At 40.2% G+C, this 25,940-nt stretch overlaps 1 protein-coding gene and 1 long non-coding RNA gene across 7 annotated transcripts in view; both read right to left on the bottom strand.

Moving 5' to 3' along the window:
* Window positions 1-25,940, bottom strand: part of arnt2 (aryl-hydrocarbon receptor nuclear translocator 2) — a 485,407-nt gene that overhangs the window by 316,284 nt on the left and 143,183 nt on the right. For all 5 annotated transcript variants that reach the window (XM_077518274.1, XM_077518275.1, XM_077518278.1 and 2 more), the window contains exon 6: window positions 12,918-13,020. In XM_077518274.1, coding sequence (XP_077374400.1) covers window positions 12,918-13,020 — 103 coding nt within the window. The remainder of the gene's footprint in view (window positions 1-12,917; window positions 13,021-25,940) is intronic.
* Window positions 5,166-7,750, bottom strand: LOC144017994 (uncharacterized). Of its 2 annotated transcripts, none has more exons than XR_013283313.1 (3): window positions 6,964-7,363; window positions 6,456-6,620; window positions 5,166-5,431 (listed from the first exon to the last, which is right to left on the bottom strand). It is a non-coding gene; the product is annotated as an uncharacterized LOC144017994 (long non-coding RNA). The 2 variants fall into 2 exon arrangements; XR_013283314.1 differs by lacking the exon at window positions 5,166-5,431 and adding an exon at window positions 5,456-6,296 and having other exon boundaries at window positions 6,964-7,750.

Raw genomic sequence — 25,940 nt, 5'->3', positions numbered from 1 at the left:
GTTTTATCCCGGATTAAAACAGGGGGACTTATTCAAAGATGTTTTATTTTACGGTAAATGTTTTTATATTAGTCGCATATTGATTTTAATGTGCGAAGGAATCAAGGAGACTCTCTGACTTTCATTTTTAAAAAAATCTGTTGTTTTAGCGCCACCAACCTTTTTTTGGTAAAAACCACGCCCCTGTGGGGGGTCTCGTGCTAATAAAGACCGCTCCCCCTTCGGCAAAAAAAAAACCTAACATTGCGAACGTTTAATAATCTTTGAGGAGATTCACTAGTGCCACCACCTCCGGGGGATCGAGTTAGAACGATCTGGACATCCCCACGACTCTCCAGAAGTATGCAGATTTTCAGCGGGCCGCCAAATCTTACAGCATCTAGTCCTGAGCGTTCGGACGTCGAAGAGGATGAGGCAAACGTAACCTTTATCGACGGACCCTACCGGAGTTCCAGCCCCATGACCGCTTGCAACTTATCCTCGACATCGTCTACTGACTTCGGGTCTACGGCATCCATCCCGGTAAACTACTTTTGACGAATCGATGTAGCCTAATAACATCAATAATAATTAAAAAAAGGAGGGTTACCCACGTTTATATTTACAGATGATAGACCCTATCGCTGAGGAAGAGGAGAATAACCCTCCGCCCGGGTCTCCTCAACCCGGTGATCGCCCGAATGAGGACGGTACGGAAAGTAACGTTTCCTCTCTTGAGACCTCCGTGGACGACGACGACTCGCTAACCAGTCTACCGACGGCTTCTGCCGGGCCTAAGGAGAGGGTGGGTGAATTGGTTTGGAATTACGCACCGGACGTGTGGGTAATAAATGCAAGATATAATTGTATTAAGCAGACTGTTAGCTATATGTTGATGAGCGCTATCCATAAATATAGCAGAGAGAATTGCTCCGGATGTGATTTAAAATTACCGAGTCAATTAAGACATCCCTGCTTATTTTATGATCGGGAACCGTATTATCTTGCTCGGAATTTTGAAGGTATCATGAAACTACTGTGTAACGGACGTTTTCTGTCGTCGATTCACCGTATCTTAACCATAACCCATCGTGAGACGACTACCGAGGAAGTCCAACGCATCGTAGAATTTGTGCTACACGATTACGTTCATGAGCGTATGGTGTTAGACAGAATTAAGATCGTTCTCGATAACTGTTGGGACGGAGGACTGAGCCATGAACAACTGGATCTGATCGCTGATTGGTACGTGTGAGATGGGCGAATCTTTTTCGAAAGCTTGCATAATTGGTTAGAAATTGTAGAGAAAACCATTTTACACACATCCATTGAGAACAAAACTGTTGAAGAACCGTGTAAACATGACTAACACGATGGAATATGTATTGAATAATTGGTGTAACCATGATATTAAAGCGGGACATTTGGTGACCGTCATGACGTTGTTTATTGACTGTGCTAAATATTATTACGACAACGACGAGTCTTTGAATCTAAAAAATGAAATGAAAAACTTCCAAACTGTTAATGAAAGCAAGGTGCGTCCCTATGTTTTATTCGAGGTGCTTTACAATGTATATCATGTCTTTTTGTTGACGTCCCGTGTAACTAAATAAAAAATATATCTGTATGGATTAAAATCATGTTTATCGTTTGTTTTCTTATCGAGTTTTAGACCGCCGGTGGAGCAAGGAAGTGGTGAGGGATGCGTGGATAGGAATTAAAAAACTATTAAACTTCTAGTGATAAAGACTTTAGTTTCTCTTTTTAAGACCAAAAAATAACTTAAAAATGAATAAAATACCACAAGTAATTAAATATTCAATTCAAAAACGCTTTTATTTGTCCTCGAGGGGAAGTTAAAAAACAAAACATGAAATCAATGAACATTAAAAAAAAAAAACAAATACGAAAAATAATAAATAACAATAAAAAAAAACAAAAGAAAGTGCTCCGTGCTTCACACTAAAGTGCTACGTGTCAGTCAGTCAGTCTGTCGCAATTTGGCCCGGGGGGGGGGTCACTGTTCAAGAGATTTTAGTGATCTGGGGACAAATGTAGTCCACCTCCTACTTCACCGCCGCTGTGTTCGTCAGAGTGGGGCGTCTCAGCCTGCTGAGATGATGAACGCCACTCAAACATTCGATGAAGTGAGTGAAACGGATCGAGCAGGATTCGGTCACAAAAGGAAGATAAGGCTCTGACAGGGTGTCCAATGATTTTTGAACAGACTTTAGTGATATTAAGTAGACGAGTCCGGTCTCACAGGGGTGATGGAATGGAACCAAGAAGTGAATGGGAAAGTTAGAATACGCACTCATATACAAGTAACTAACTAACTAGCATACGCCTAAAAGCAAAAGTAGGTAAATATACGAGTAAAAATTGATCAAAAATCAATAAGTATCCATATATTATTTGTACAAAATACACCGGCCACCTTAAAACGATGCAAAGATAATAGCGAAAAGTCATAAATGTAATACAAGTTAATCATACCGGTAAGAAAAACATAAAATAGTATCATCGAACATCTAACGTGAGAACTCGGAAACTATTGTAAAAAAAAAAAAACAATATAGTACGAATAATATTTTTATCTGAAATATGTCGCTATTTTTAAAGCGTTAGATGGGTAGACGTCTTAAATAATATTATTCATTCAAATTAAGTAATTTAGTAGCTGTTATTTCACAATCATGCTTGTAAAAAATTGTTTACCTACGCGTATCATTGGAAAGTAAGCGCGATTTGTAAGGAAAAAAATAAATCGTTCAATCAAAAGTTAAATGTCTCTTAGTCATACAAGATACACGTTTGTTCACTATATATTTAGGTAAATTGCTGCAAAGAGCGGTTTTAAGATTAAAAAAGATCGTCGCGGTAGATTGTTACGCTCTGATTAAATCTCATAGTTTTGTGTTTTAAATCCAGGGGTGATTTAGTATAGCTAATCTTACAGCCTATCATATTCAATAATATCTTATAGGCTAATTTAACAATGGGTATTTCTAAGTATTTAAAAGAAAAAAAAAAACTCACAAAGACTTGGGATCTCTTAGTTCGAATACGTCGTGCAGCGATAAAACTATTTAGAATGTTAAACGTGCTACATCTTCGCTAGCGATAAGTCTAAAGACGTTTTATTTATCTTCGAAGGGTAAGTTAAAAAAACAAGAAACAAAACAAAACATAAGGGTTTCACGAAACAAAGCACTATCGGTAACAAAAATAAAAAGAAAGTATCCATATATTATTTACACAAAATACACCTGGCACCTTAAAACGATGCCTACATCCCCCTAAAAAAAAACTAAATCGTAAACAAAACAAAAATAAAACTACATCGACCTTCTTCGCGTACGCACCATGTCCCGAACATAACATATTTCATACCCGAATACTTTCTAAAAAACTACAATCCTAAGCCTTACAAGGGTATTGATAGAAGCCATGGTAATAATTAGAAGATATTTCATTCATACATCATCAAATAAAAAGGTTAACATCAAGATAGAAGACTCTTACAAACACCAGCTTAAAGATTTCAAAAAGTATGACCCCCACAATACGTTGCCCTAGTAAATTAAAGAATAATTTCTAAATCAAGTATAAAGTTCGCTGCATTTTAACAGGCTCGAACATTCGTACCTACATTTCTCTCTTTTTAAAAAGAATGTATAAAATTATTTATACGCGACTACAAAGTAGTATACTTCAGATCGAAGCATCGTATGACAATCACTTTCAAAGACTGTTTTACTGCCCCCTCGGAGTAAACACTGACCCCCTACACACGCATGCACACATGCACACTTTGAACCAGCCTCCCCCTCCACCTCCTAAATCAGTTACTGCTTTAAAAAAAAAAAAAGTTTACGATTACAAGTCCTTTTCATAAATCAGTTTAAGTAAAACAAAAAAAAACAAACAGTATATTTATTAGTTTTTTTAAATATTACAAAAACGATAAGAGGATAAAACCCATTTCCGCGCAGCGCTTTCGTATATACAAACCTCATAAACTTAAACTACAACAAAAATACATAGAGACATCCGATAAAATCGTATAGACACAAATTATAGCACTAGCGGTAACAAAACTAGAAACAGAAAAATAGCATTTTATACGTGTACGCATCTGCAGAGGGGGTAAAACAACTTGTGCACTCTGCTCATGAGAGTGCCACCAACACCTTCTCTAAGCCTAATCCTTTAAAAAAAAAAAAAAAAAAAAAAAAAAAAAATCAGTACATTTATTAGTTTTATAACACATTAAAAACGTAAGAGGGGGGAAAATTCTTATGTACAACGCAATCTTATATACAACAACTCAAAAACATAAAATACATAGCCATACGTACCTTCTTCACGTACGCGCCATATTCCTAACATAACATATTTCATACCCAGATACTTTCTAAAAAACTACCAACCTAAGGGTTACAGGGCTATCCATTGAAAGAATCCGAGCTGATAATTAGAAGATATTTCATTCATACATATTCAGATAAAAAGGCTAACATCAAGATAGAAGACTCTTACAATCGACAGTTTAAAGATTTCAAAAAGTATGATCCCCATAATACATTGCCCCTCCACCTCCTAAATCAGTTACTGCTTTTAAAAAAAGAGTTTGCGATTACAAGTCCTTTTCATAAATCAGTTTAAGAAAAACGAAAAAAACAGTATATTTATTAGTTTTTTAAATATTACAAAAACGATAGATGTTAAAACCCGTTTCCACACAGCGCATTCGTATATACAAACCTTATAAACTTTCCTTTTTCCTTTTATTATTTTTTTGAACATATAAACAGATGAACAGCAGAAATAAAACAGAAAACAACAACAATCAAAAGAGAAGAAAATCCCAATAAAATAATCATTCAATCAATCATAACTTACATGTTCAAAAGGGAGTAGGAAGAAGTTAAAAACTTATCTAGTCCTACCCCTTTTACTCAATATATTTAAACTTATTTCATTATTAATACAATTTTAATTTACTAATTATTAAAAAAATAAAATAAAAATAAAAAAATAATAATAATAATAAATGATATATATAATCCAAGTTATATATATATATATATATATACATATATACATACATACACACATATATATATATATATATATACACATATACATACATACATATACACACATATACACAAGTGCACTTAACATATTCACATTTACCAAAAACATATATACATAAATTTACTAAACATATACCATAATACCTAGACTTAAACAACAACAAAAACTTGGCTTACATCAGTAGACTCAGTAGTTGATGTATCTGATGAGTGAGGTACCCTGTCTAAAAGTTTGTCAGTTGTTGATAATGTCTCTACAAAAACCATTTCAGAGTTGTTGCTGGAAAGGGGTGTGAAAAACCAGCTGGGGGAAATCACACCTCAATCTTCGTTTCAGTATATCCTGCCTGAAATAGAAAATTAAAGGGAAAGTTGAGCACAAGATGCACATATTCACATCACAGTAGGGCTGCTCTATTATGGAAAAAAATACTCATCACAATTATTTTGGTAATAAATGAAATCAAGATTATTCTAAACAATTATATTTTGTTCAAATCAAGGAAATATTTAAACATTTGAAAATAAGACAATTACAATCATATGAAACTATAATTATGTAAGATGCTTTTGGATCCAACAACATTTATAATATATTATTATTATTACGTTAGCAAAAATTTGAAGTTGGGGTGCAGTGTGTGTGCAGTAAGCTAGTTTTGACATGGGTGTGTGGTAAAATAACTCGTGTGGGCATGCCACAACTCAAAATTTGTATTATTAGTGCTGCAGCTATTGAATATTTTGGTATTTGGATATCCTACTCAAAATTCTAGTGAATAATCGTATATTTGGATAGAAATACAAATATACCTATAGGCCTATATACTTTCTTGGTCAAAGAACAATTATAAATACAGAAGACAAAAAAACACATTTGCTTGTAATAATTAACAACCAACCGGTTTTCATTTTTAGAGAATCGATTTTATTTATTTATTTATTTATAACTTAAATTGAGCTTGTCAGCAAACTATTTTTCTCTGAAACAGTGAGATTTTAGACAAATCTCTCCCCATAGATTTCAGATAATGTGTTTCAATATGAAGATTTATATGTTACCTGTAGTCTGAAGCACCAAGATCCCCGTGTTTCTTAACACTGTTCACAAACCCCTTAGCTTGTCCATTCTCATCACATCTTTGTCAACTATAATCCTTTGACGGATTACTTGTTCACAAAAAGAATTTGTAGCTCTCAGCATTGGGTTGTCTAAAACACACACTTAATATGTACAGAGTCATGCTTTCTAATTAATGCTGTCTCGAAATGTAAACAGAATACAAGTGACATATTGCTGACCAATGCTTTACTTTTGAAATGTGTAATTTTAGCAAAGTGACAATGAAATAGTGCAATGTAACAACTCACATTTGTTCGTCCCTGGTTGCTGTTTCTGTTGCTGTTGACTTTAAGACCCTTGTGTAATCTCTGAAACAAAACTGCACCTCCATTGTGACACAGTCTTTTGTCTTGAATATGCAGAAGAATGGAACAGTCTTTCTTCATCTCAGCGGCCTGCAGCAACCAACCCGCCTTTAGACAAAAAAACAATTACATTATAAGTGTTATTGTCACATCACCTCTTTACAGTATATGCACATCACAGATTTAAGTAAAGTAAAGTGTTTGTTGAGGTTGATGAGAGAGAGTTTGGGGAAAAGGGAGTGTGTAGCTGTGACTATATTATGACTGATGGGGACAGGTAACTCGAGTTTGGTAACAACTGTTGGATTCACTCGATAAATCACTCAGCAGCTCGCCTTTTTTAATAAACTATAGCCTTAAAACTTAACCTAGCAACAAATTATTTTCAGCCCTATACTAAATATCAGTCACATTAATAACAGAAATGGGCACGCGTGTGTGTAGCACATACCTGCTGACAATGTTTCTGCTTTGGCGAGATGATCCCTCTTCCGTGTGCCTTCCAATCCCAGACGAGTCTACTTTGAAATTTATTTTTACAAATGATGCAGATGGCTGGAATAACGGGGCCAGCTGAAGCGATGGGCAAACCTGAACGGGAACGAAGTTTTTTCACCACTTTCTTTCTAACTTTTTTTCTCCTTTCGCTCTCCGACGTTGTGGTCGCCATTTTTGATATGCGGTTGCTATGGTGAGGAGAAAGCAGCAGCTACCTGATTGGCTCATGTGACCTAAATCACACCGCTACCGACCTAGTGGCACTACGCCCATACGAGAGATCACTGCGCCTCATCGTAAAATAGTGCCGGGGTTTCACCACCGAAAACACAATCATAAACATAAAATAATAAAAACATACACGTCTAAGCATACCTATAAACATCACGTATATATAAAATGTACAAATTCTAGCATCCATCGTCTTATAATAGATACCATATAAAAATAAAACGTATCATTTGTAACCGAAACGTAAATGAGTTAAGTTTGGTTTAATATAGGGATAGTGTTCAGTAACATTAAAAAGATGGCTGCAGGGGGGTTTAGTATGATACTAGTTTCGATCTGCTGTCGCCAAAAATTTAAAATTAACCCTACTTAATATTTAAAGGCTACTCTAATGCCATACATTGTTCCGTCATCCAAAATGAATAATTTACAAAATGAATACCTTTGAATCAAATTTTTAGGTTTTACATTCATTATCAACATTTTAATACCCTAATTTACTTTTGTAGACTAACTTTAATGCTCCCTCTCTTAATCATACGCTGTAACATCCTTTGCCCTTTAGATGACGCCGTTTACCACGGCGTGAGGGAGTCACACCTCCCCGCCACCCCATTGGCTTTTACATAGTCACACAGATACACAAGTTTTTAGTCTAAGAAAAAGAAGGACGCGGTTCTGAAATGGGTTAAATAACCGCCCTTTACGCACGAATAATCTGTTTTTTCGTCTATATTTCCCCCTCTCCATCGGATAGAATTGGTTAGAAACAGAAACTTTATTTATTTTTTTTATTTTTTTAAAAAAAGAAAAAAAACCCTCGAAGGAGACGCGACTTCATATTCCGAAACACCGGTAAGTCTCTTTTATTTATTTAAAAAACATAAAACAAATGGATAACATTTTTTTAATATTTACAACACTTTAACTCGAATAAGTGAGCCTCGTACTAATTTACATTCACGCACGCACATACCCGATAGAGGGCGGTGGTGGGGGCTTCCTGCCGCCCAACATGGTGATAAGGGGAGGGGGGGTTTGGGGGGTCGGGGGTTCCTACGGTTGGTACCCGTTCTACTTCAAAGTAGGTAGCTTTATCAGTAATTCGAATTACAGGGGGGCTTCCCCCATTGCTACTTCAAAAGCTGGTGGTAGGATCCTTCCTGTAAGATGAAAAATAATTTATTAACACCTGGACAACAAAAGCTACTGTTTGGGGGTTCAAAGGAAGTACGTAGACAGTCGGGTGCTGGTGACCGGAATCATTTGTTTGTTGAAGGGTGGGGGGACCGGATAACATGTGTTTGATGTTGTGGGAAGCAGAGCGGAATGTCATCAATCATTTTTGACAGGAGCTGGCTTCCGGCCTCTGATTGGTTAACAAGGTGGCAAGTGGGTAGGGCTTAATTCAAAATAACGGCTTCTGATTGGCTAAGATGCCGGAAGGGGGCGGGGCTTACTTCAAAGGGCTAGGTTATGAATGGTTTTATGGGGGGGCAATAAAGTTTTATTGGGGGGGGGCAATAAATCATTGTTTTATTGGGGTCATAAATCACTTTTTGACATTTGCTGAAGTATACATATATATATCGTCTGGAGTGATGGGTCGGACTGGCCTCAGGACCCTGAACCTCGCCTGCTGCAGCCTCTCGCCCCTGGACCTCGCCTGCTGCAGCCTCTCGCCCCTGAACCTCGCCGGCTGCAGCCTCTCGCCCCTGAACCTCGCCTGCTGCAGCCTCTCGCCCCTGGACCTCGCCTGCTGCAGCCTCTCGCCCCTGAGCCTTGTCTGCTGCAGCCTCTCGCCCCTGAACCTCGCCTGCTGCAGCCTCTCGCCCCTGAGCCTTGTCTGCTGCAGCCTCAAGCCCCTGAACCTCGCCTGCTGCAGCCTCTCGCCCCTGGACCTCGCCTGCTGCAGCCTCTCGCCCCTGAACCTCGTCTGCTGCGGCCTCTCGTTCCCGAGCCTTGTCTGCTGCAGCCTCAAGCCCCTGAACCTCGCCTGCTGCAGCCTCTCGCCCCTGAACCTCGCCTGCTGCAGCCTCTCGCCCCTGAACCTCGCCTGCTGCATCCTCTCGCCCCTGAACCTCGCCTGCTGCAGCCTTTCGCCCCTGAACCTCGCCTGCTGCAGCCTTTCGCCCCTGAACCTCGCCTGCTGCTGCCTCTCGCCCCTGAACCTCGCCTGCTGCAGCCTCTCGCCCTTGAACCTCGCCTGCTGCAGCCTCTCGCCCCTGAACCTCGCCTGCTGCAGCCTCTCGCCCCTGAACCTCGCCTGCTGCAGCCTCTCGCCCCTGAACCTCGCCTGCTGCAGCCTCTCGCCCCTGAACCTCGTCTGCTGCAGCCTCTCGCCCCTGAACCTCGCCTGCTGCAGCCTCTCGCCCCTGAGCCTCGCCAGGCGCCGCCCAAAGACCCTGAGCCTCGCCAGGCGCCACCCGAAGACCCTGAGCCTCGCCAGGCGCCGCCCAAAGACCCTGAGCCTCGCCAGGCGCCGCCCAAAGACCCTGAGCCTCGCCAGGCGCCGCCCAAAGTCCCGGAGCCTCGGCAGGCGCCGCCCAAGGTCCGGGAGCCTCGCCGGCGCCGCCCAAAGTCCGGGAGCCTCGCCGGCCCCGCCCAAAGTCCGGGAGCCTCGCCGGGCGCCGCTCAAGGTCCGGGAGCCTCGCCGGGCGCCGCCCAAAGTCCGGGAGCCTCGCCGGGCGCCAGCCAAAGTCCGGGAGCCTCGCCGGGCGCCGCCCAAAGTCCGGGAGCCTCGCCGGGCGCCGCCCAAAGTCCGGGAGCCTCCCCAGGCGCCGCCCAAAGTCCCGGAACCTCGCCAGGCGCCGCCCAAAGTCCCGGCGGCGCAAGCCCTGCGGCTGCCTTCACCTCTCGTCGGGCGTCGAGGACGCCCACCTGACTGGCCCCGCTGGGACTCTCTCGTCGGGCGTCATGGATTTGAGTTGGATGGCCGTCAGGAGCCGGCCATTGAGGGGGGGGTATTGTCACGCCGCCACCGGCGTGACGGCCCATGCTTTTATTTTCATAGTCATGTTTCCCGTTTTATTTTGAAAGTTCTAACTCTCCTCTCACCCCAGGTCACTTGCTCTTCCTGCAGCTCACTAATTACCGGTCCACGCCCATGATCACCACCACCTGCTTCCAATCAACCCTGCAATAAAAGCCATCAGCCTTCTCCCTCAGTTTGCCGAAGTGTCACACATCTCAGTGCATGGAAGCGTCCCACAGTCCTCGAGTCCTTGTTCCCGTTGCCTTGTTGTCTTGCCTTGTTTTTGTGCCTTGTCCTCCCCAGCGGAGCGCTTTTAGTTACCCCTTTTGCCTTGAGCCTTTTTCCTCCCTAGCGGAGCGCCTTTTGTTGTCCCCTATACCTTTTGCCTGTTTTTTCCTCCCCAGTGGAGCATTTTTAGTTCTCCACTTTTTGATTCCCCTTTCTCCTCTCAGTGTGAGAGGAGACAGTTGCTGACCGGCAATAAACCTGTTGCCTTTGTGGCCTACCTTTATCCTGCGTCTGGGTCCTACCTCTCCACGTCGTGACACAGTTACTACTAATGGGATTACATCACAGAGTTTTACTCTACAGAGAGGTACAAGACAAGGATGCCCAATGTCTCCTTTATTATTTGCGATATTTATTGAGCCGCTTGCACTAGCTATACGTCAGGATAGACAGATTTAAGGAATCCACTCTGGGACAACAGAACGTAAAATTAATCTATACGCCAATTATATATTACATTATTTAGAAGAAGTTAAACTTATGAAAATATAATAAATATCAAAAATATGTTACTTTTACACACAGATAAAATGTATTTACCCTTTTTAAAATGGGAGAATGACCTGTCTATAGTTCCGGAACCAGACTTTTGGACCCAAATCTGTGAAAATGTATTTAAAATGACAAAACACCCAAATTTACAACTTATCTAATACAAGATCCTTCATAGAACATACATTACTCAATACATGATGAAGAAAATGGGACTCTCTGACTCCAACATTTGTCTCCAGTGTTCATGAAACACTACCAACACTTATCTTCATGCTTTATGTTCGTGTACTCCAGTGTTGTATTTTTGGACTAAAGTCTTGGAAAAGCTCTCTGCTACATTAGACTGTAGGCTTCCTTTATCTCCTAGATTGTGTTTACTAGGTGACTTAACAACAATTGACCTACCACGTAAACAATCTCAATCTACACTTATAGCCCTTGCTATTGCTAAAAAACAATCCTTGTTAACTGGAAAAATAAACAATCTCTGAATATTGAATATTCAATATTTATTCGTCATTGTGCAAATAACATGGTTATAAACAACAACGAGATATCATTATGAGCAACAAATACTGGTATAATATGAATAATCGACCACTGGTTAAACCTCCTTATAAATTATATTTTAATGGAAAAAAAAATCTCTGCTTTAAATAAAAACCAAGTTTTAAGATTTAACCAACATGGTCTATGTATATAGAATATTTTAATCAAAATCTGGCAACTTAATTCTGCCTAGATTCTGCCTGTTAACGAGAGCCACCACATCGATGTAACTTATATTGCTGCTTCTGATTTTGGCATTTTGGAACAGATTGGGTTTTTTTTTTTTATAGTAAGGAACCCAGTTGCTGCCAGCAGGATCAAGTACGCCACAATAAATGACATCTTACACTCACCAACTCCTCAAGATTCACTTCCAATTGGCACTAAGCATTAATACTTGGTGTCACGGCATGCTTGTTAGTTAACTTTCTTGATGCTGTCCCCCGTGGCCAGGCGTGGGTAGCGCTGCCCCTCTGTTGTCTGCTCGGTGGCGGTTGCGTCTTGGCCGTTCCCTGAGCCCCCATGTTGGGGTGCTCTCCCTGGTGTTCGGGGCGGTGCCGCCTCGGTGCGGGCCGTTGCTCCGTGCCCGGCGACGTGGTTCGGGGTGGGTGGGTCTCTGCTGTGCCCCGTGGTTCCCTCTCCCCTCCCCCTTCCTCCTCCCTGTCGCCTCTCCCTCCTCGCCTTCCCGTGCCCGTCCTCCTCTGCCCGCCGGTCCCTTTTCCCTTGACTCCCTCCCTCCTCCTCCCCTCCCCTCCCCCTCCTGCCCCGCCGTCACCCTTTGCCCTTCTTGTTGTCTCCTCCCCTCCCCTGTCCACCTCATGGCCCCTCCCCTGGGCCCGGGTTTTGGGCTCCAGGAGCCGGGCGAGGCGAGGCGGCAGACCTCCGGTAGACCTCCTGGCTCCCCGGGTGGCCTCCGGTGGCCAAAGGGCTGTCCGATAGCCCCGCCGCGCTGGCCCTGTCCACCCTTCAGGGTGCTTGATAGGTGTTGGGGGGCGGACGCACCTCCTGCACCCATCGGGTTGGGAGAGGCCCCGCTGGTCGCTCCTCTTAACTCACTTCACTCGTTTTGCACTATACACTTTGTAAATATACACATAGGGCACATAACATATTTCTTGGTGGGGTGGGGAATGGTGGAAACACCGTCTTCACCCTTCAACTCCCCTCCAATATTAATGGACTTCACATCCAGGGGGAGGGGTGAGTTGGGGTGTGGAGCTATCAGCTGGGACAAACTGCAGTGTCTGGCAGTGCCGTGAACAATGAACAATTCTGAGCTCTCTCTCAAAAAATTAAAATACAAATCTGCGACTATGTGAATAGTATGTAGTATGAAGGGGTCGACTGAACAGTCGATATTAAATACAAACCTCATACGGCAGATGAAGGAGCGCCTGGAGCCCATACACATTCTCATGGAGGACTGTTGCCCCTCCTTTTTTACTGTTCCTGTCTTCAGGTCGAGAATACGTCCTATTAACAGGGAGAGAGACAGCAGACTGTTCTCAAACAATAATTGGCACTTTGAAATACACGTAGATGCATACACATACAGACTCATTTATGGCAGGCTGCTTCTTCCATATTCTAATAACCTATTCTACCATTTAATGCTAAGACATAGACAAGAAGAAATATGAGCATCATGGCCTGAGAGGTATATAGTGGGCGATCATCTTACTTTTACAGTTTACTTGTTCACACAAGAGGATGACAGAATGACAGACACACTAGAATAGAAGACTTGCCCACCAAGTTGCAATTATTTTGTTTGCAGAAACAAATCTGTTTAGTGCTATTTAAATGTATCTGTAATCCCTTATGACCCGGTGAAATGATTACATTTAAAAGGAACCCCGACTGTCATGACAAGTTTGCTCTATATTTATTTGGTTGTTACTAACATAACTATGATATTCATTTTTCAAAAATAATTTCCATTTGAATACATTTTGTTGAAACATTATTTGCGTGTACGCCGCCATTGTTATTTACGTCGCAACGCATTCAGTGCGTAGTGACGTAGAATGGTGGTAGTTCTCTGCCAAACAATGTGAAACGTCTATGAAGAAAGTAAGTTAAACCTTGTTTCGTTTCATTTATTAAGAGCCCCATTAGCTCCTGACATCTCAGGAGCTAATGTTCCTGGGGTCTTTTCAAATTCATTACAATCATTTCTAATAAACATATAGACATATACACACCTACTGTCACACACATACACTAAACAAAAATAAACATAAAAAATAAAAATAAATGAAAGGTCAATGCAGTCAAATAACATTAAATACATAATTGTAATACAATCAAAATAGATACATAGGTAAATTATTTTCAATTATCCAAAATATAATGAATATACAAATCCAACACTTTAACTCATTGTTCCAATGTTCACAAGTTCTCATGTCATATTCATTATTGTGTAAACAAAAGAAGTTTCAACTTATTTTTAAATCTTCTCTTATTATTTTCTAATAACAATAACCTTGTAGCGTTCCAAAAAGAAACAATGTGCGATCCGAAGAGTCACGGTCCCCCGCGCGGTGCTCTCATCATTCAACAGACGCTTTCAAGAGTTTTAATCATCCCTTTAGGAATGTAACGGAGGGTAAGTACGTCTAAATAAAGTTCTACAAAATGTATTAAACTGGAAATGGTTTTTGAAAAAGGGATCTCGTAGTTATGTTAGTGACAACCAAATAAATAATATAGTGCAAACTTGTCATGACAGCCGGGGTTCCTTTTAAGAATGAATTTATCTATAAGACAAATATTGTCATACATATAAGCAGTGTGCAGGTGATCATGTGTACAGAGATATTTTGTAAGCCCCAAAAAAAATCTAGTTCATCACAGCGCGATTGCAGTGTGCAGTGTGCACTGCTGATAGTACAGGCCATATATGGACCTTATGCACGGCAGCTCATGACGTGTTTCCGGACGAATATAAGGAATATAAGGAGGCGGACGGACCTTCAAGAATATGTACTGGTGGCGGGGTTGATAGACGATTTTTAAATAGGCGAGCTATGCTTAAGCCGGGGTCCTTTGACAGAGCCAGGATCCTGTAAGCTGACAAACTGTTTGTTTTTCAGGCGCCACGCATTCTCACGACAAACGGTCAAAAGTCAGAAAAGTATACTCTGAAAAGTGAATGGAATGAGGCGTATGCTTTAATTTTATCGACATCGAGGGCTACAAGTCCCGTATATCTGCCTACGAGTGCTCACTACTCATGGAGTGGATTTGGGGCAAAACATAAAAATCCTTTTACTGACTCTGGAATGGTCGAGGAAGGTTTGGAAGCAATGGCATACACGCTATTTGAAGAGAAAGGAGAGCATCTTAAGGTCCGTCAAATTCCCTTGTCATCCACAACAAGAGGAAAGCTGCAGATTGTGTACCCCCAGATGGACAGCGCCATCCAAAGTGCCGGTGTATTACATCAGCTGCGGATGAATCATTCAACTGATGTGACAATCCTCAGCTTTTGGTGTATGTCTGACTCTATCACGAGGAGACTAAAACATTTATAGAGGAGATTTGGGGTATCACAACTTTGAAAACACATACGAGAGGAGAGGACAAATATTTGGCCAAAAAGGAAATGCCAAAAGAGAACGGAAATAATGTGAAAATTCTTGTTTTCATATATAGTAATGGGGATATGGAGAGAAATTTTTGTCTTTATTTTCAATCAAACAAAAAAGGGATTTGGAATCAAAAAACACTTTCAATCAAACAAAAAGGGGATTTGCAACCTACAATAAATATCAATCAAACAAAAAAGGGATTTCACATAAAAATAAAAAAAAATAAAAAAGAAAAACATTTGAAACAAAATTAATCGATTTGTATTAATATGGCACTTTACTGTACTTTAATTTATTTAATTCACTCTCCGGTGTAATAACCTTATTTATTGATTGATTTAATTTTTATTTTTTATTTTATTTTTCGTCTTCTTCTTATTATTATTATTATTAATTCAATCTCTGGTGTAATAACCGTATTTATTGATTGATTGAATTCTTATTTTTCATTTTATTATTATTGTTATTATTAATTCAATCTCTGGTGTAATAACCTTATTTATTGATTGATTGAATTAGTTTTTATTTTATTATCTGTTCTCATTGCTGCTGGACATGTAAATTTCCCAGAGGGAGCCATCCCAAAGGGATCAATAAAGTCAAGTCTAAGTCTAAGTCTAAAATAAAAGCTTTTGCAAGCAATTATTTTTGGTTTTGTTTGCCACGCCTGACTTTTGGTTGCAAATCTGTTTTTTGCTTGCGAATCTTTTTCTGTGTTGTGTGAGCGTGGTCCTCCACTCAACCGATGATAGAAGCCTTTTCATTGGTCAGCTTGAAAGCCGCTGCGACAACGTTCATTGGTCGGCTCGGAATGGGGGTGTGACAACGTCCGTCTGGCGTTTACTGGCTCATTCTGTACAGTCGCTACCGGCATTGAGGTAAATATTACTTTTTTCCCCCCTAGTTTTCTGTTTTAGTTATATCTTACATTTATCTAAAAACAACCCTTGAGCTATCTTCTATCCGGTGCTTTGATATGATATTCAGTTGAGACAGATCCCTTAGCATAATGGATATATTTGCAATGTACAGTCGGAGGCGGGATTCGAACCCGCGGTCACTTGATTACTGGACAATGCACTCTCCCAACTGCGCCCTGAGCTGTTAGTTTATCAGTTGAATATATGGAAGTGGGTGCTGAAAATGGGACTTAAAAATTCAATGTCAGTCCCATTGAGAATGAATGAGGAAAATTTGATCTTTAACATTAAATTGGGCAAATACTGTAAGTAATGTGGAATCAGACGATATATTCCCAAGTAGGCGTGAATTTTGAGGAGAAAAGTGAAAAGTGAGGAGAATAAAATTCTATTATATGTATAGAATCCAAATAACGTGGGAATGCTTTTTCAGCAGTCCCACAATAACTAGCCACAGTGCAATTTCTGCAGAAATTGCGTTGGAATGCTGAAAGTTGAAAATGATAATAGCTGAATGCTTATGTAAGAAACTGAAGGATAAATTATGTGAAAATTACAAAATAATTAACTATTAATTAGTAGTAGTAGTAGTAGTAGTGGTAGTAACAGTAGTGGTAGTAGTAACAGTAGTATTATTATTAGTAGTAATTCGAAGTTAAATGAAAAATATAAAACCCATCCGCCGATTCTCAGTCAGCAGTAGTCACCTACCATAAATTACTAGTATAGCCAAGTTCTTTTATTCATCCATTTATTTATAAGCAATGCCTATACTCTTTCACATCTTTGTGTGCTGGGGCTGAAAAAAGGGATGATCAGCAAACTTCAGCTAAAACCAGCACAAAAAAGGGTGCCATGTCAGTCTACTTGGCACAAAACACAACTCCTCAGATGGCACCTTAAAGTCACGTCACTGGCAGCATTCCATTCATAACATTATTCATGATCAGCATTCATGACTAACAGAAGGCAAATTTATCAGCCAACAAGAGAAAGAAAACATGTCTTCAGATATTAATTTTGTCATATCTAATGATATTTCTGTGATTTAAAACAAATGCAGTTTATAATGTCATTGTGTGCAAAAAAGAAGCATTCACATTCCATTTTATGCTAGCATCCGCTGGCTACTTCATTTTTTGTACTTCCTTCTCAAGCATCTCTGACAATCCCAAAAGCCCCCAGCCCCTTGAGGCTACAGTGCCATCTATTGGCAAGCACACATCACTAAATTTACTTTTACATTTGCGTGTCCGTAAATCTGCACCCTCCAGACCACAAGCTCACGGGGGTTCACGCTGGAGAGTTGAGTTCAAGCAACAACAACCGTGTATAGAGTCCTATTTGTAAACAATAGCCACGCTTGCTTGTTGTCACATCGATGTGCTTTTTGGACATTATTTCTGGGACTTCTACCAAAACTCTTGCTGCTCTTCTACCATTGGTAAGTATGTTTTATGTTTAAATTGTTTATTTTGTCATGTTTAATTTATTCTGAGCTCATTTTTTGTCTTGAATGTCCGACTCATGTCATGCTATGTAGTTATCTAGCTTCCCTCCCAAAAACAAGTTCGCACCTGTTTTATTTTAAAATATACCGGATTTACCTTGATGCGAGATGCCCGACTTCCTGACCGGCAAAAAAGTTCAATGTCCATCCCATTGACAATGAATGAGGAAAAGTTGATATTTAACGTTAAATTGTGCCAATACTGTAAGTGAAGTTGAATCAGACGATATATACCCCGGAAGGCGTGACTTTTTGAAGCAAGTTGAAAATTTGAACAGTATAAATTGGAAGTATTTTGTGGGAGTTGTTTGACGGCAAACAAGTGTGGAGAATAAAAAGTGCCTTAAATAATAATAATAATTAGACTAAGTGCAATTTCTGTAGAAATTGCGTTGGAATGCCGAAAGCTGAATGCTCATAGCTGAATGCTAAGGAAGGAAATTGAAAGATAAATTACGTGAAATTTAAAAAGTAATTAACTATTAATTACTAGTAATAGTAGTAGTAGTAACTAGTAATTACTAGCAGTAGTAACGAGTAATTAATTGTAGTAATTACTAGTATTATTACTAGTAATTATTATGTAGTAACTTCTTGCAATGAAATGGTTGTGACATTGTATGTAATTGTAGTGAATATTCAGGTATGAAGCTGAAACCTTGCGTTGAATTTGAATTTTGAATATAAAACAGATAATACAGAAACAAAACTTATGCATGATGAAAGTAATGGATGTGAAATAATATGACAATGATTAGTATTCAATATTGCATTTGTACACCTCTCTAATCACTGAGCCATTTCTGCTGTAGAGGAGTCGTGACATTGTGCATGATGGCAATGAATACATCAGTATATACTGAAAGCTTGCGTTGAATTTAAATTTAAAATATAACACGAAATAAAAACCTAATAATGATGAATGACATCAAAATTAATACATGTGAAATAATTTGACAATGATTAGTGTTTAATATTGCATTTGTACTAAAGAGTGGTTGAAGCAAGATTTGAACCCAGGCACACTGATCACACACCCTTACCACTAGACCACTTTGGCCAAAGAAAAAGCTGTGTATGTAATTGTAGTGAATATGTCAGTATATACTGAAAGCTTGGGTTGAATTAGAATTTTGAATATCAAACTGCTAATATAGAAACAAAACTTAATGACAAATGGCATAAAAAAAATAATGGATCTGAAATAATAACAATGATTAGTATTAAATTTGCATTTGTACTAAAGAGTTGCACAAGCGGGGCTCAAACCGAAGTCCTCCGTGCAGCAGGCAACCACTGACCTAACTTGTCTGGTTCAAAAAATCATGGCTTATAGTGTATTTGTATTGAAAAGTGACATCTGATGCTGAACGCAACACTAAATTGGGACACGTGTTTAATCAATAGTGAAATTATAATGCATTTCCTGATATGATATTCAGTCGGGATACATGTATCTTCTTCTTTCGGCTTTTCCCTTCAGGGGTTGCCATAGCGAATCAGTTGCCTCTATCTAACCCTGCCCTCTGCATCCTCTGCTCTCACACTAACTACCTTCATGTCCTCTTTAACTATATCCATAAACCTTCTCTTTGGTCTTCCTCTCAATCTTCTGTCTGGCATTTGTAAACTCAGCATCCTTCTGCCAATATACTCACTATCTCTTCACATGTCCGAACCATCTCAGTCTGGCCTCTCCAAAGCCTTTAACGTGATGTCCCTCTGATGTACTCATTCCTGATCCTATCCATCCTGGTCACTCCAAAAGAGAATCTCAGCATCTTCATCTCTGCCACCTCCACCTCTGCCTCCTTTCTTTTCCTCTGTCTCCAGACCAAACAACATCGCTGGTCTCATCAGAGTTTTATAAACCTTTGCTTTCATTTTAGCTGAAACTCTTATATCACACATCACACCTGAAACTTTTCTCCACCCGTTCCAGCCTGCCTGCACACACTTCTTCACTTCTTTTCCACACTCTCCATTGTTCTGAAATGTTGACCCTAAATACTTAAAACTCCTCCACCTTCTTGGTCTCTTCTCCCTGTAACCTCACTCTTCCACTTGGGTCCCTCTCATTCACACTCTGCCTTGCTAGGGCTAACCTTCATTCCCCTCCTTTCCAGGGCAAACCTCCACGCCTCTAGTTTCTCCTCCACCTGTTCCCTGCTCTCACTACAAATCACTATGTCATCTGCAAAGATCATAGTCCATGGAGATTTGTGTCTAACCTCGTCTGTCATCCTGTCCATTACCATAGTGAACAAGAAGGGGCTCAGAGCTGATCCCTGATGTAGTCCCACCTCCACCTTGAACTCCTCCATCACACCTACAGCACACCTCAGCACTGTCTTACAGTCCTCATACATGTCCTGCACCACTTGAACATATTTCTCTGCCACTTCAGACTTCCTCATACAAAACCACAGTTCCTGTGTACAGTCTGTTTACAAAGACAATGCAGCTCCTTCTGACCTTCTCTGTACTTCTCAATTGACATCCTCAAAGCAAATACTGCATCTGTTGTTCTCTTTTTTTTTTTTGAAACCCATACTGCTGCTCACAAATGTTCACCTCTGCCTGCAGTCTAGCTTCCACTACTCTTTCCCATAGCCTCATTGTGTGGCTCATCAGCTTTATTCCTCTGTAGCCACAATTCTGCACATCTCCCTTGTTCTTAAAAATGGGCACCAGCGCACTTCTCCATTCCTCAGGCATGTTGTCACTAAGATCCTGTTGAACATTCCATTCAGAAATTCTACTGCTAACTCTCCTGGATACTTCCATACCTCCACAGGTATATCATCAGGACCGAGTGCCTTTCCACTCTTCATCCTCTTCAATGCCCTCTTCACTTCATCCTTACTAATCTTTGCTACTTCCTGGTCCACAACAGTCATCCCTTCTCCTCTTTGTTCTCTCTCATTTTCCTCATTGATCAACTCTTCAAAGTACTCTTTCCATCTTCCATCACAACGCTGGCATCTGTCAACACTCTTCCATCCCTATCCTTAATTACCTTAACCTGCTGCACATCCTTCCCATCTCTGTCTCTTTACCTTTGCCAACCTGTATAGATCAGTCTCTCTCTCCTTACTGTCCAACCTATCATACAACTCATCGTAAGCCCCTTGTTTGGCCTTTACCACTTTTACTTTCACCTTATTCTGTATTTCCTTATACTCCTGTCTACTTTGTTCAGTCCTCTCAGTGTCCCACTTCTTCTTAGCTAACCTTTTTCTCTAGATCCACTTCTGCACCCCCCTCATTCCACCACCAAGTCTCCTTATCTCCTTTCCTTCCACCAAGGACTGTCCTAACTGTCTCCCTGATCACATTTGCTGTAGATTTCCAGTCATCCGGGAGCACATCCTCACCATCCAGAGCCTTTCTCAACTCCTTCCTGAAAGTCATACAACACTCTTCCTTTTTCACCTTCCACCATTTCGTCCTCTGCTCTGCCTTTGCCCTCTTTGGCTTCCTTACCACCAGAGTCATCCTACACACTACCATCCAATGCTGTCGGGCTACACTCTCACCTACCACTACTTTGCAGTCGCTGATCTCCTTCAGATTACACCGTCTACACAAGATGTAGTCTACCTGTGTACTTCTAACTCCACTCTTGTAGGTCACCCTATGTTCCTGCCTCTTCTGGAAGAAAGTATTGACAACAGCCATTTCCATCCTTTTTGCAAAATTAACCACCAGCTGTCCTTCTGCGTTCCTCTCCTGGATACCAAACCTGCCCATCACCTCCTCATCTCCTCTATTTCCTCCACCAACATGTCCATTGAAGTCTCCACCAATGACAACTCTCTCACTTCTAGGGATGCTCTGCACCATTTCATCAAGTTCCAACCAAAAGCTCTGCTTCTCCTCCAGCTCACATCCAACCTGTGGCGCATACCCACTAACATTGATCATCACACCTGCAATTCCTTGCTTAAGGCTCATTACCCTATCTGACACTCTTTTCAACTCCAGGACGTTCTTAACAAATTCCTCCTTCCCGATAACTCCTACTCCATTTCACTTAGTATTTAAGCCATGATAGAACAATTTGAAACCAGCTCCTAAACTTCTAGCTTTGCTCCCTTTCCACCTGGTCTCCGGAACACACAGTATGTCCACCTTCCTCCTCTGCATCATGTCAACCACCTCTCTACCTTTTCCTGTCGTACTTCCAAGTTCCTACTCTAAGTCCTAGACTCTTGGTGTTCCTCTTCTCTTTCTTCTTATGAACACACCTTCCTCCTCTCCTTCTTTGACCAACAGCAGTCCAGTTTCCACCAGCACCCTGTAGGTCAACAGCACCGATGGCAGGCGTTGGTAAACCAGGCCTCGACCGATCCGGTATGGAAGTCATATATTTGATTCGCATGTTTGTTTACTTAGTCATATATAGTGATATTTCTGTGATTTAAAACACTTAATGCAGTTTATAATGTTCTTGTGTACAAAGAAGAAGCATTCACATTCCGTTTTATGCTAGTATTTGCTGGCTATTTTATTTGTTGTACCTTCTCAATCCTCTCTGACAATCCCAAAATCCTCATCCCTTGAGGCTAAACTGCCATCTATTGGCCAGCATACATCACTACATTTACTTTTACAAAAACAGTAACAGACTTTGGTGGTTCGCTGGCTAGCAACTCCGTCGTCCGGAGCTTCAAAATACTGTCTATCTTAAACTCAACAGACTGCAATAAAATTTCACAATACATTAGAAAAGAAGATTGTCGAACGGTCCATTTACCTCTCGTTGTCTCCTGTACATTGGATCAATGTTTTTGAAGGGTCCAAACACGACGTGACTTTTGCAATGCAGCTCAATCAAAGCGGAAGTGCAAATTTTTGATTCTTCGAAATCAGCGTTTCGATGATGTCATATCCAAATCTCAAAGGACAATTCAACCTGCGAACCAGTCACAATGCTGATGTTTACAGGAAGTGCCAATGCACTCTAGTAACTCACAAACACCTGCTACAGGAGAAAACAGACACCACAAAACATGGATTTCCAAGTACCTATAATGTGACTGACTGCAAGGAAACAATTTCTTTTTAAAATAATTTCTGCTGCCTGGGGAAGCCACCTTTATATAAATATGAAATAGACCGCTCAGAGGATATAGGCTGTTGTCAAGAAGTTGTAGTTATATTTATATAAAAAAATATAAAAAAAATGTTCCAAGCAAGATTCGATCCACTAGCTCATAAAGCCAATTCTTTACCTCTAGACCACATAGACACTGTACTGTGTGCAAAACTGGTAACTTCTAAGAGTTCACATTGTGAACTCGAAGCTGAAAATATGGATTAAAATAGAAATAAGTTCAATGTCAACATTTAATCAAGGGGATGTAAAATAATTGAACAATCACCATTTCAGACATTATAGTAGGGAAAAAAAACAATCCCAAGTGAGAGTCAAACCGATGACCACCAGCTCACAAAACCAATGCTTTACCTCTCAACCACAAGCTCGAAGCTGACATGGATTAATATAGAAATAAGTTAAATGTCAAATACTCTTTAAACAAATGGATGTAAAATAATTGAACAATCACTATTTCTGAAATTATAGTAGGGGAAAAAAAAGTTCAAAGCGAGAGTCGAACCAATGACCACTAACTCACAAAGTCAGTGCTTTACTTCCAGACCTCATTGTCAGAGATTGTATTGTGAGCGAAACTGGGACTTGTAGTTATCATACAATTCACAGCGGGCTCCAATGCCTGTAACTGTTTTATTGACAGAATGGAAGGATGCACTTAGGGTTAATATAGTAAACACTTCTTTGATTGGCGACATTTCGTCACGTCATAGTCAACGGCCAAAATGCGGCACAAGCGAAAGGCTTACAGCAGTTTCCATTCTGAAGGCTCAAAATATGGATTAATATAGAAGTAACAATGTCAAATGCCATTTGATCATAAAATAATTGAACGATGACCATTTCTGGAATTACAATGGGGGTGGGGGGAACATGCCCCAAGCAAAGCTTGAACCGACGCACTTGAGTGTCTCTGCAATGCACTTGCTGAACTACTTACCACGTGGGGTAACTTGACTTGGTGAAAATCAGAGCTAATGGCGTATTTGTATTTGAAAGTGTCATCCGATGCTGAAAGGTAAACATGCGTTTAATCATTTCAGTGCATTTCCTGATATCACAGTCAGTTGGGATACATATATATCCCTTAGCATAATGGCCCTGGATATATTTGCAATGTACAGTTGTAAGTAGGATTTGAACCTGCGACCTCCTGGTTACTGGACAACGCACCAACTGCGCCACTGAGCAGTATCCGAAAGCTGGTAATGATGGTCAGTTGTATGTATGGGAGTGGGCATGGAAAGTTTTTTTTTTTTTTTTTTTACCTGCGCTTTCTGTTTCCATTTTTGTTCCTTGTCCTTTGGTAAGCGTTTTCTGTTTATACTTAGACTTAGACTTAGACTTGACTTTATTGATCACTTTGGGATGGCTCCCTCTGGGAAATTTACATATCCAGCAGCAATAAGAACAGATAATAAAATAAAATAAAAAGATTTTTCTATTGTGTGGAGTTTGTGATTTACATTTTTGTAAAGCTTTATCTGTGTCTGCGTTTTGGGATCAAGCAACAAACAACCACCAGTGCTCCTTTGAAAACCAGACCGAAATTTTTATTTACACCCCCCTGATCATGATTCAATCTTTATGAGCAACAGTGTAAAGATGAATAGATACTGCGATGGATGGATGGATGGATGGATGGATGGATGGATGGATGAGCTTCAGACAAATAATGACAAATATTATGCATAGCTCCACAAAGAAGTCTGTTCTTTTGTGTGGTAATCTTCCCTTGACATTGAAATCATTTTCCTGCCATTAAATTAAACAAATTACACAACATTTAACTGGTGTTAATGGGGCATACATGTGCGTGAAAGCAAATAACATACATAACAAACAGCAACAGAATTATCTCTTTAAAATATGTACCTCGTCTTGGTCATTTCGTAACACTATGTTCTGTTGTGTATTGAAGCAGAGTTTGTGCACTGTATTAGCAAAGTTAAAGAAAAACAACCTAAGCGGAACAAACATGATTCATCATCATTGGAACAGGACTGATAACTTCCAGATGGAAAAGGAATTTGCACCATCTTGCAAATATGAGCTTGACTGGCGCTTTGCACGTGAGTGTGGTGGCATTCTTTCCTGATCATGGTAAACACATTTGGATTAAGAAAAATAGTCGGCTAACTCAATTAAGTCAAACACAAAAATTGGTTGACACAAAAATTTCTGCCTTGAAGCTATCATTAATAATTTCAAAACCATATTTGTAGCACCCGCAGAACCAATGTTTGGCAATTTCTGTGTTTCCACTATAGAGGCTGACAATTCCATGGAATCCTGTAAAATGTCCATTGACATGAAAATGCCTGAAGTCTCTTGAAACTGAAAAAGGACAAAAAAAAAAAAAAAATGTTTTATGTAATAACACCGAACAAATTTAATGTTTGGCACAGTATGTCCCATCACTACGGGAGCCAAGCATCTTTCACGGAATTGTCGTGACTGGCGATATGGCCCAAAATTCATATCATTTGATCAATTTCCTCCCTGCATGGATATGCTTTATGTCACATAGGGCTGGGTATTGCCAACGACCTCACTATACAATGCATATCACGATACAGGGGTCCCAATACGATACATATTCAAATACACGGTCTTCAAGGCGATACATATCCCGACATTTTACATTACTTTACGTGCATTTTTATTATAACAGTCATATGTATACCTAAATGATATGTTTATTATGCTGGATGGCATTTTTGTTTGTTTTTTTAGCATCTCTTCTGGTTTATTGAACTCAACTCAAGTTTATTTATATAGCGCTTTCAAACAGCCTGAGCTGTCACAAAGCGCTTTACAGAAACACAAAAAACAAACATAACACTAGAGCTGCGAGCAGCAATAAAGAGACCTCGCAACCCGGGCCACGTTGGGGTATTTGCATGTCGGGGTACTGGCATATTGGGGTAGTGTTTCATAGGAAACCGTTTAAATTGTAAATGTTTTTGCCATGCTTTGTGTTTGCAAAGTTTCATGGAAAGGCCAAAAATGATGCACAATTAACAAAATAAAATCAAAATGGATTGGCACATGGCTATAGAATACTTTTTGTAGGTATTAGGCTGATAGGCATGCCTCCCAATATTCACACATCTAGCTGAATCATATAATCGGAAATACTTCATAAAAATGTCTAGAGGGCGCTATTGAGCCATTTATTACAAATTGCACAACAAATCTCTAAAATATTCATGTTCTTGAGAGGTCTGATCTGTGTACAAAGTTTT

The sequence above is a fragment of the Festucalex cinctus genome, chromosome 4 (genome assembly GCF_051991245.1).
Source record: "Festucalex cinctus isolate MCC-2025b chromosome 4, RoL_Fcin_1.0, whole genome shotgun sequence".
NCBI lineage: Eukaryota > Metazoa > Chordata > Actinopteri > Syngnathiformes > Syngnathidae > Festucalex > Festucalex cinctus.
Note: the sequence above shows the minus strand (reverse complement) of the source record. Positions and strands in the feature narration are given on the sequence as shown.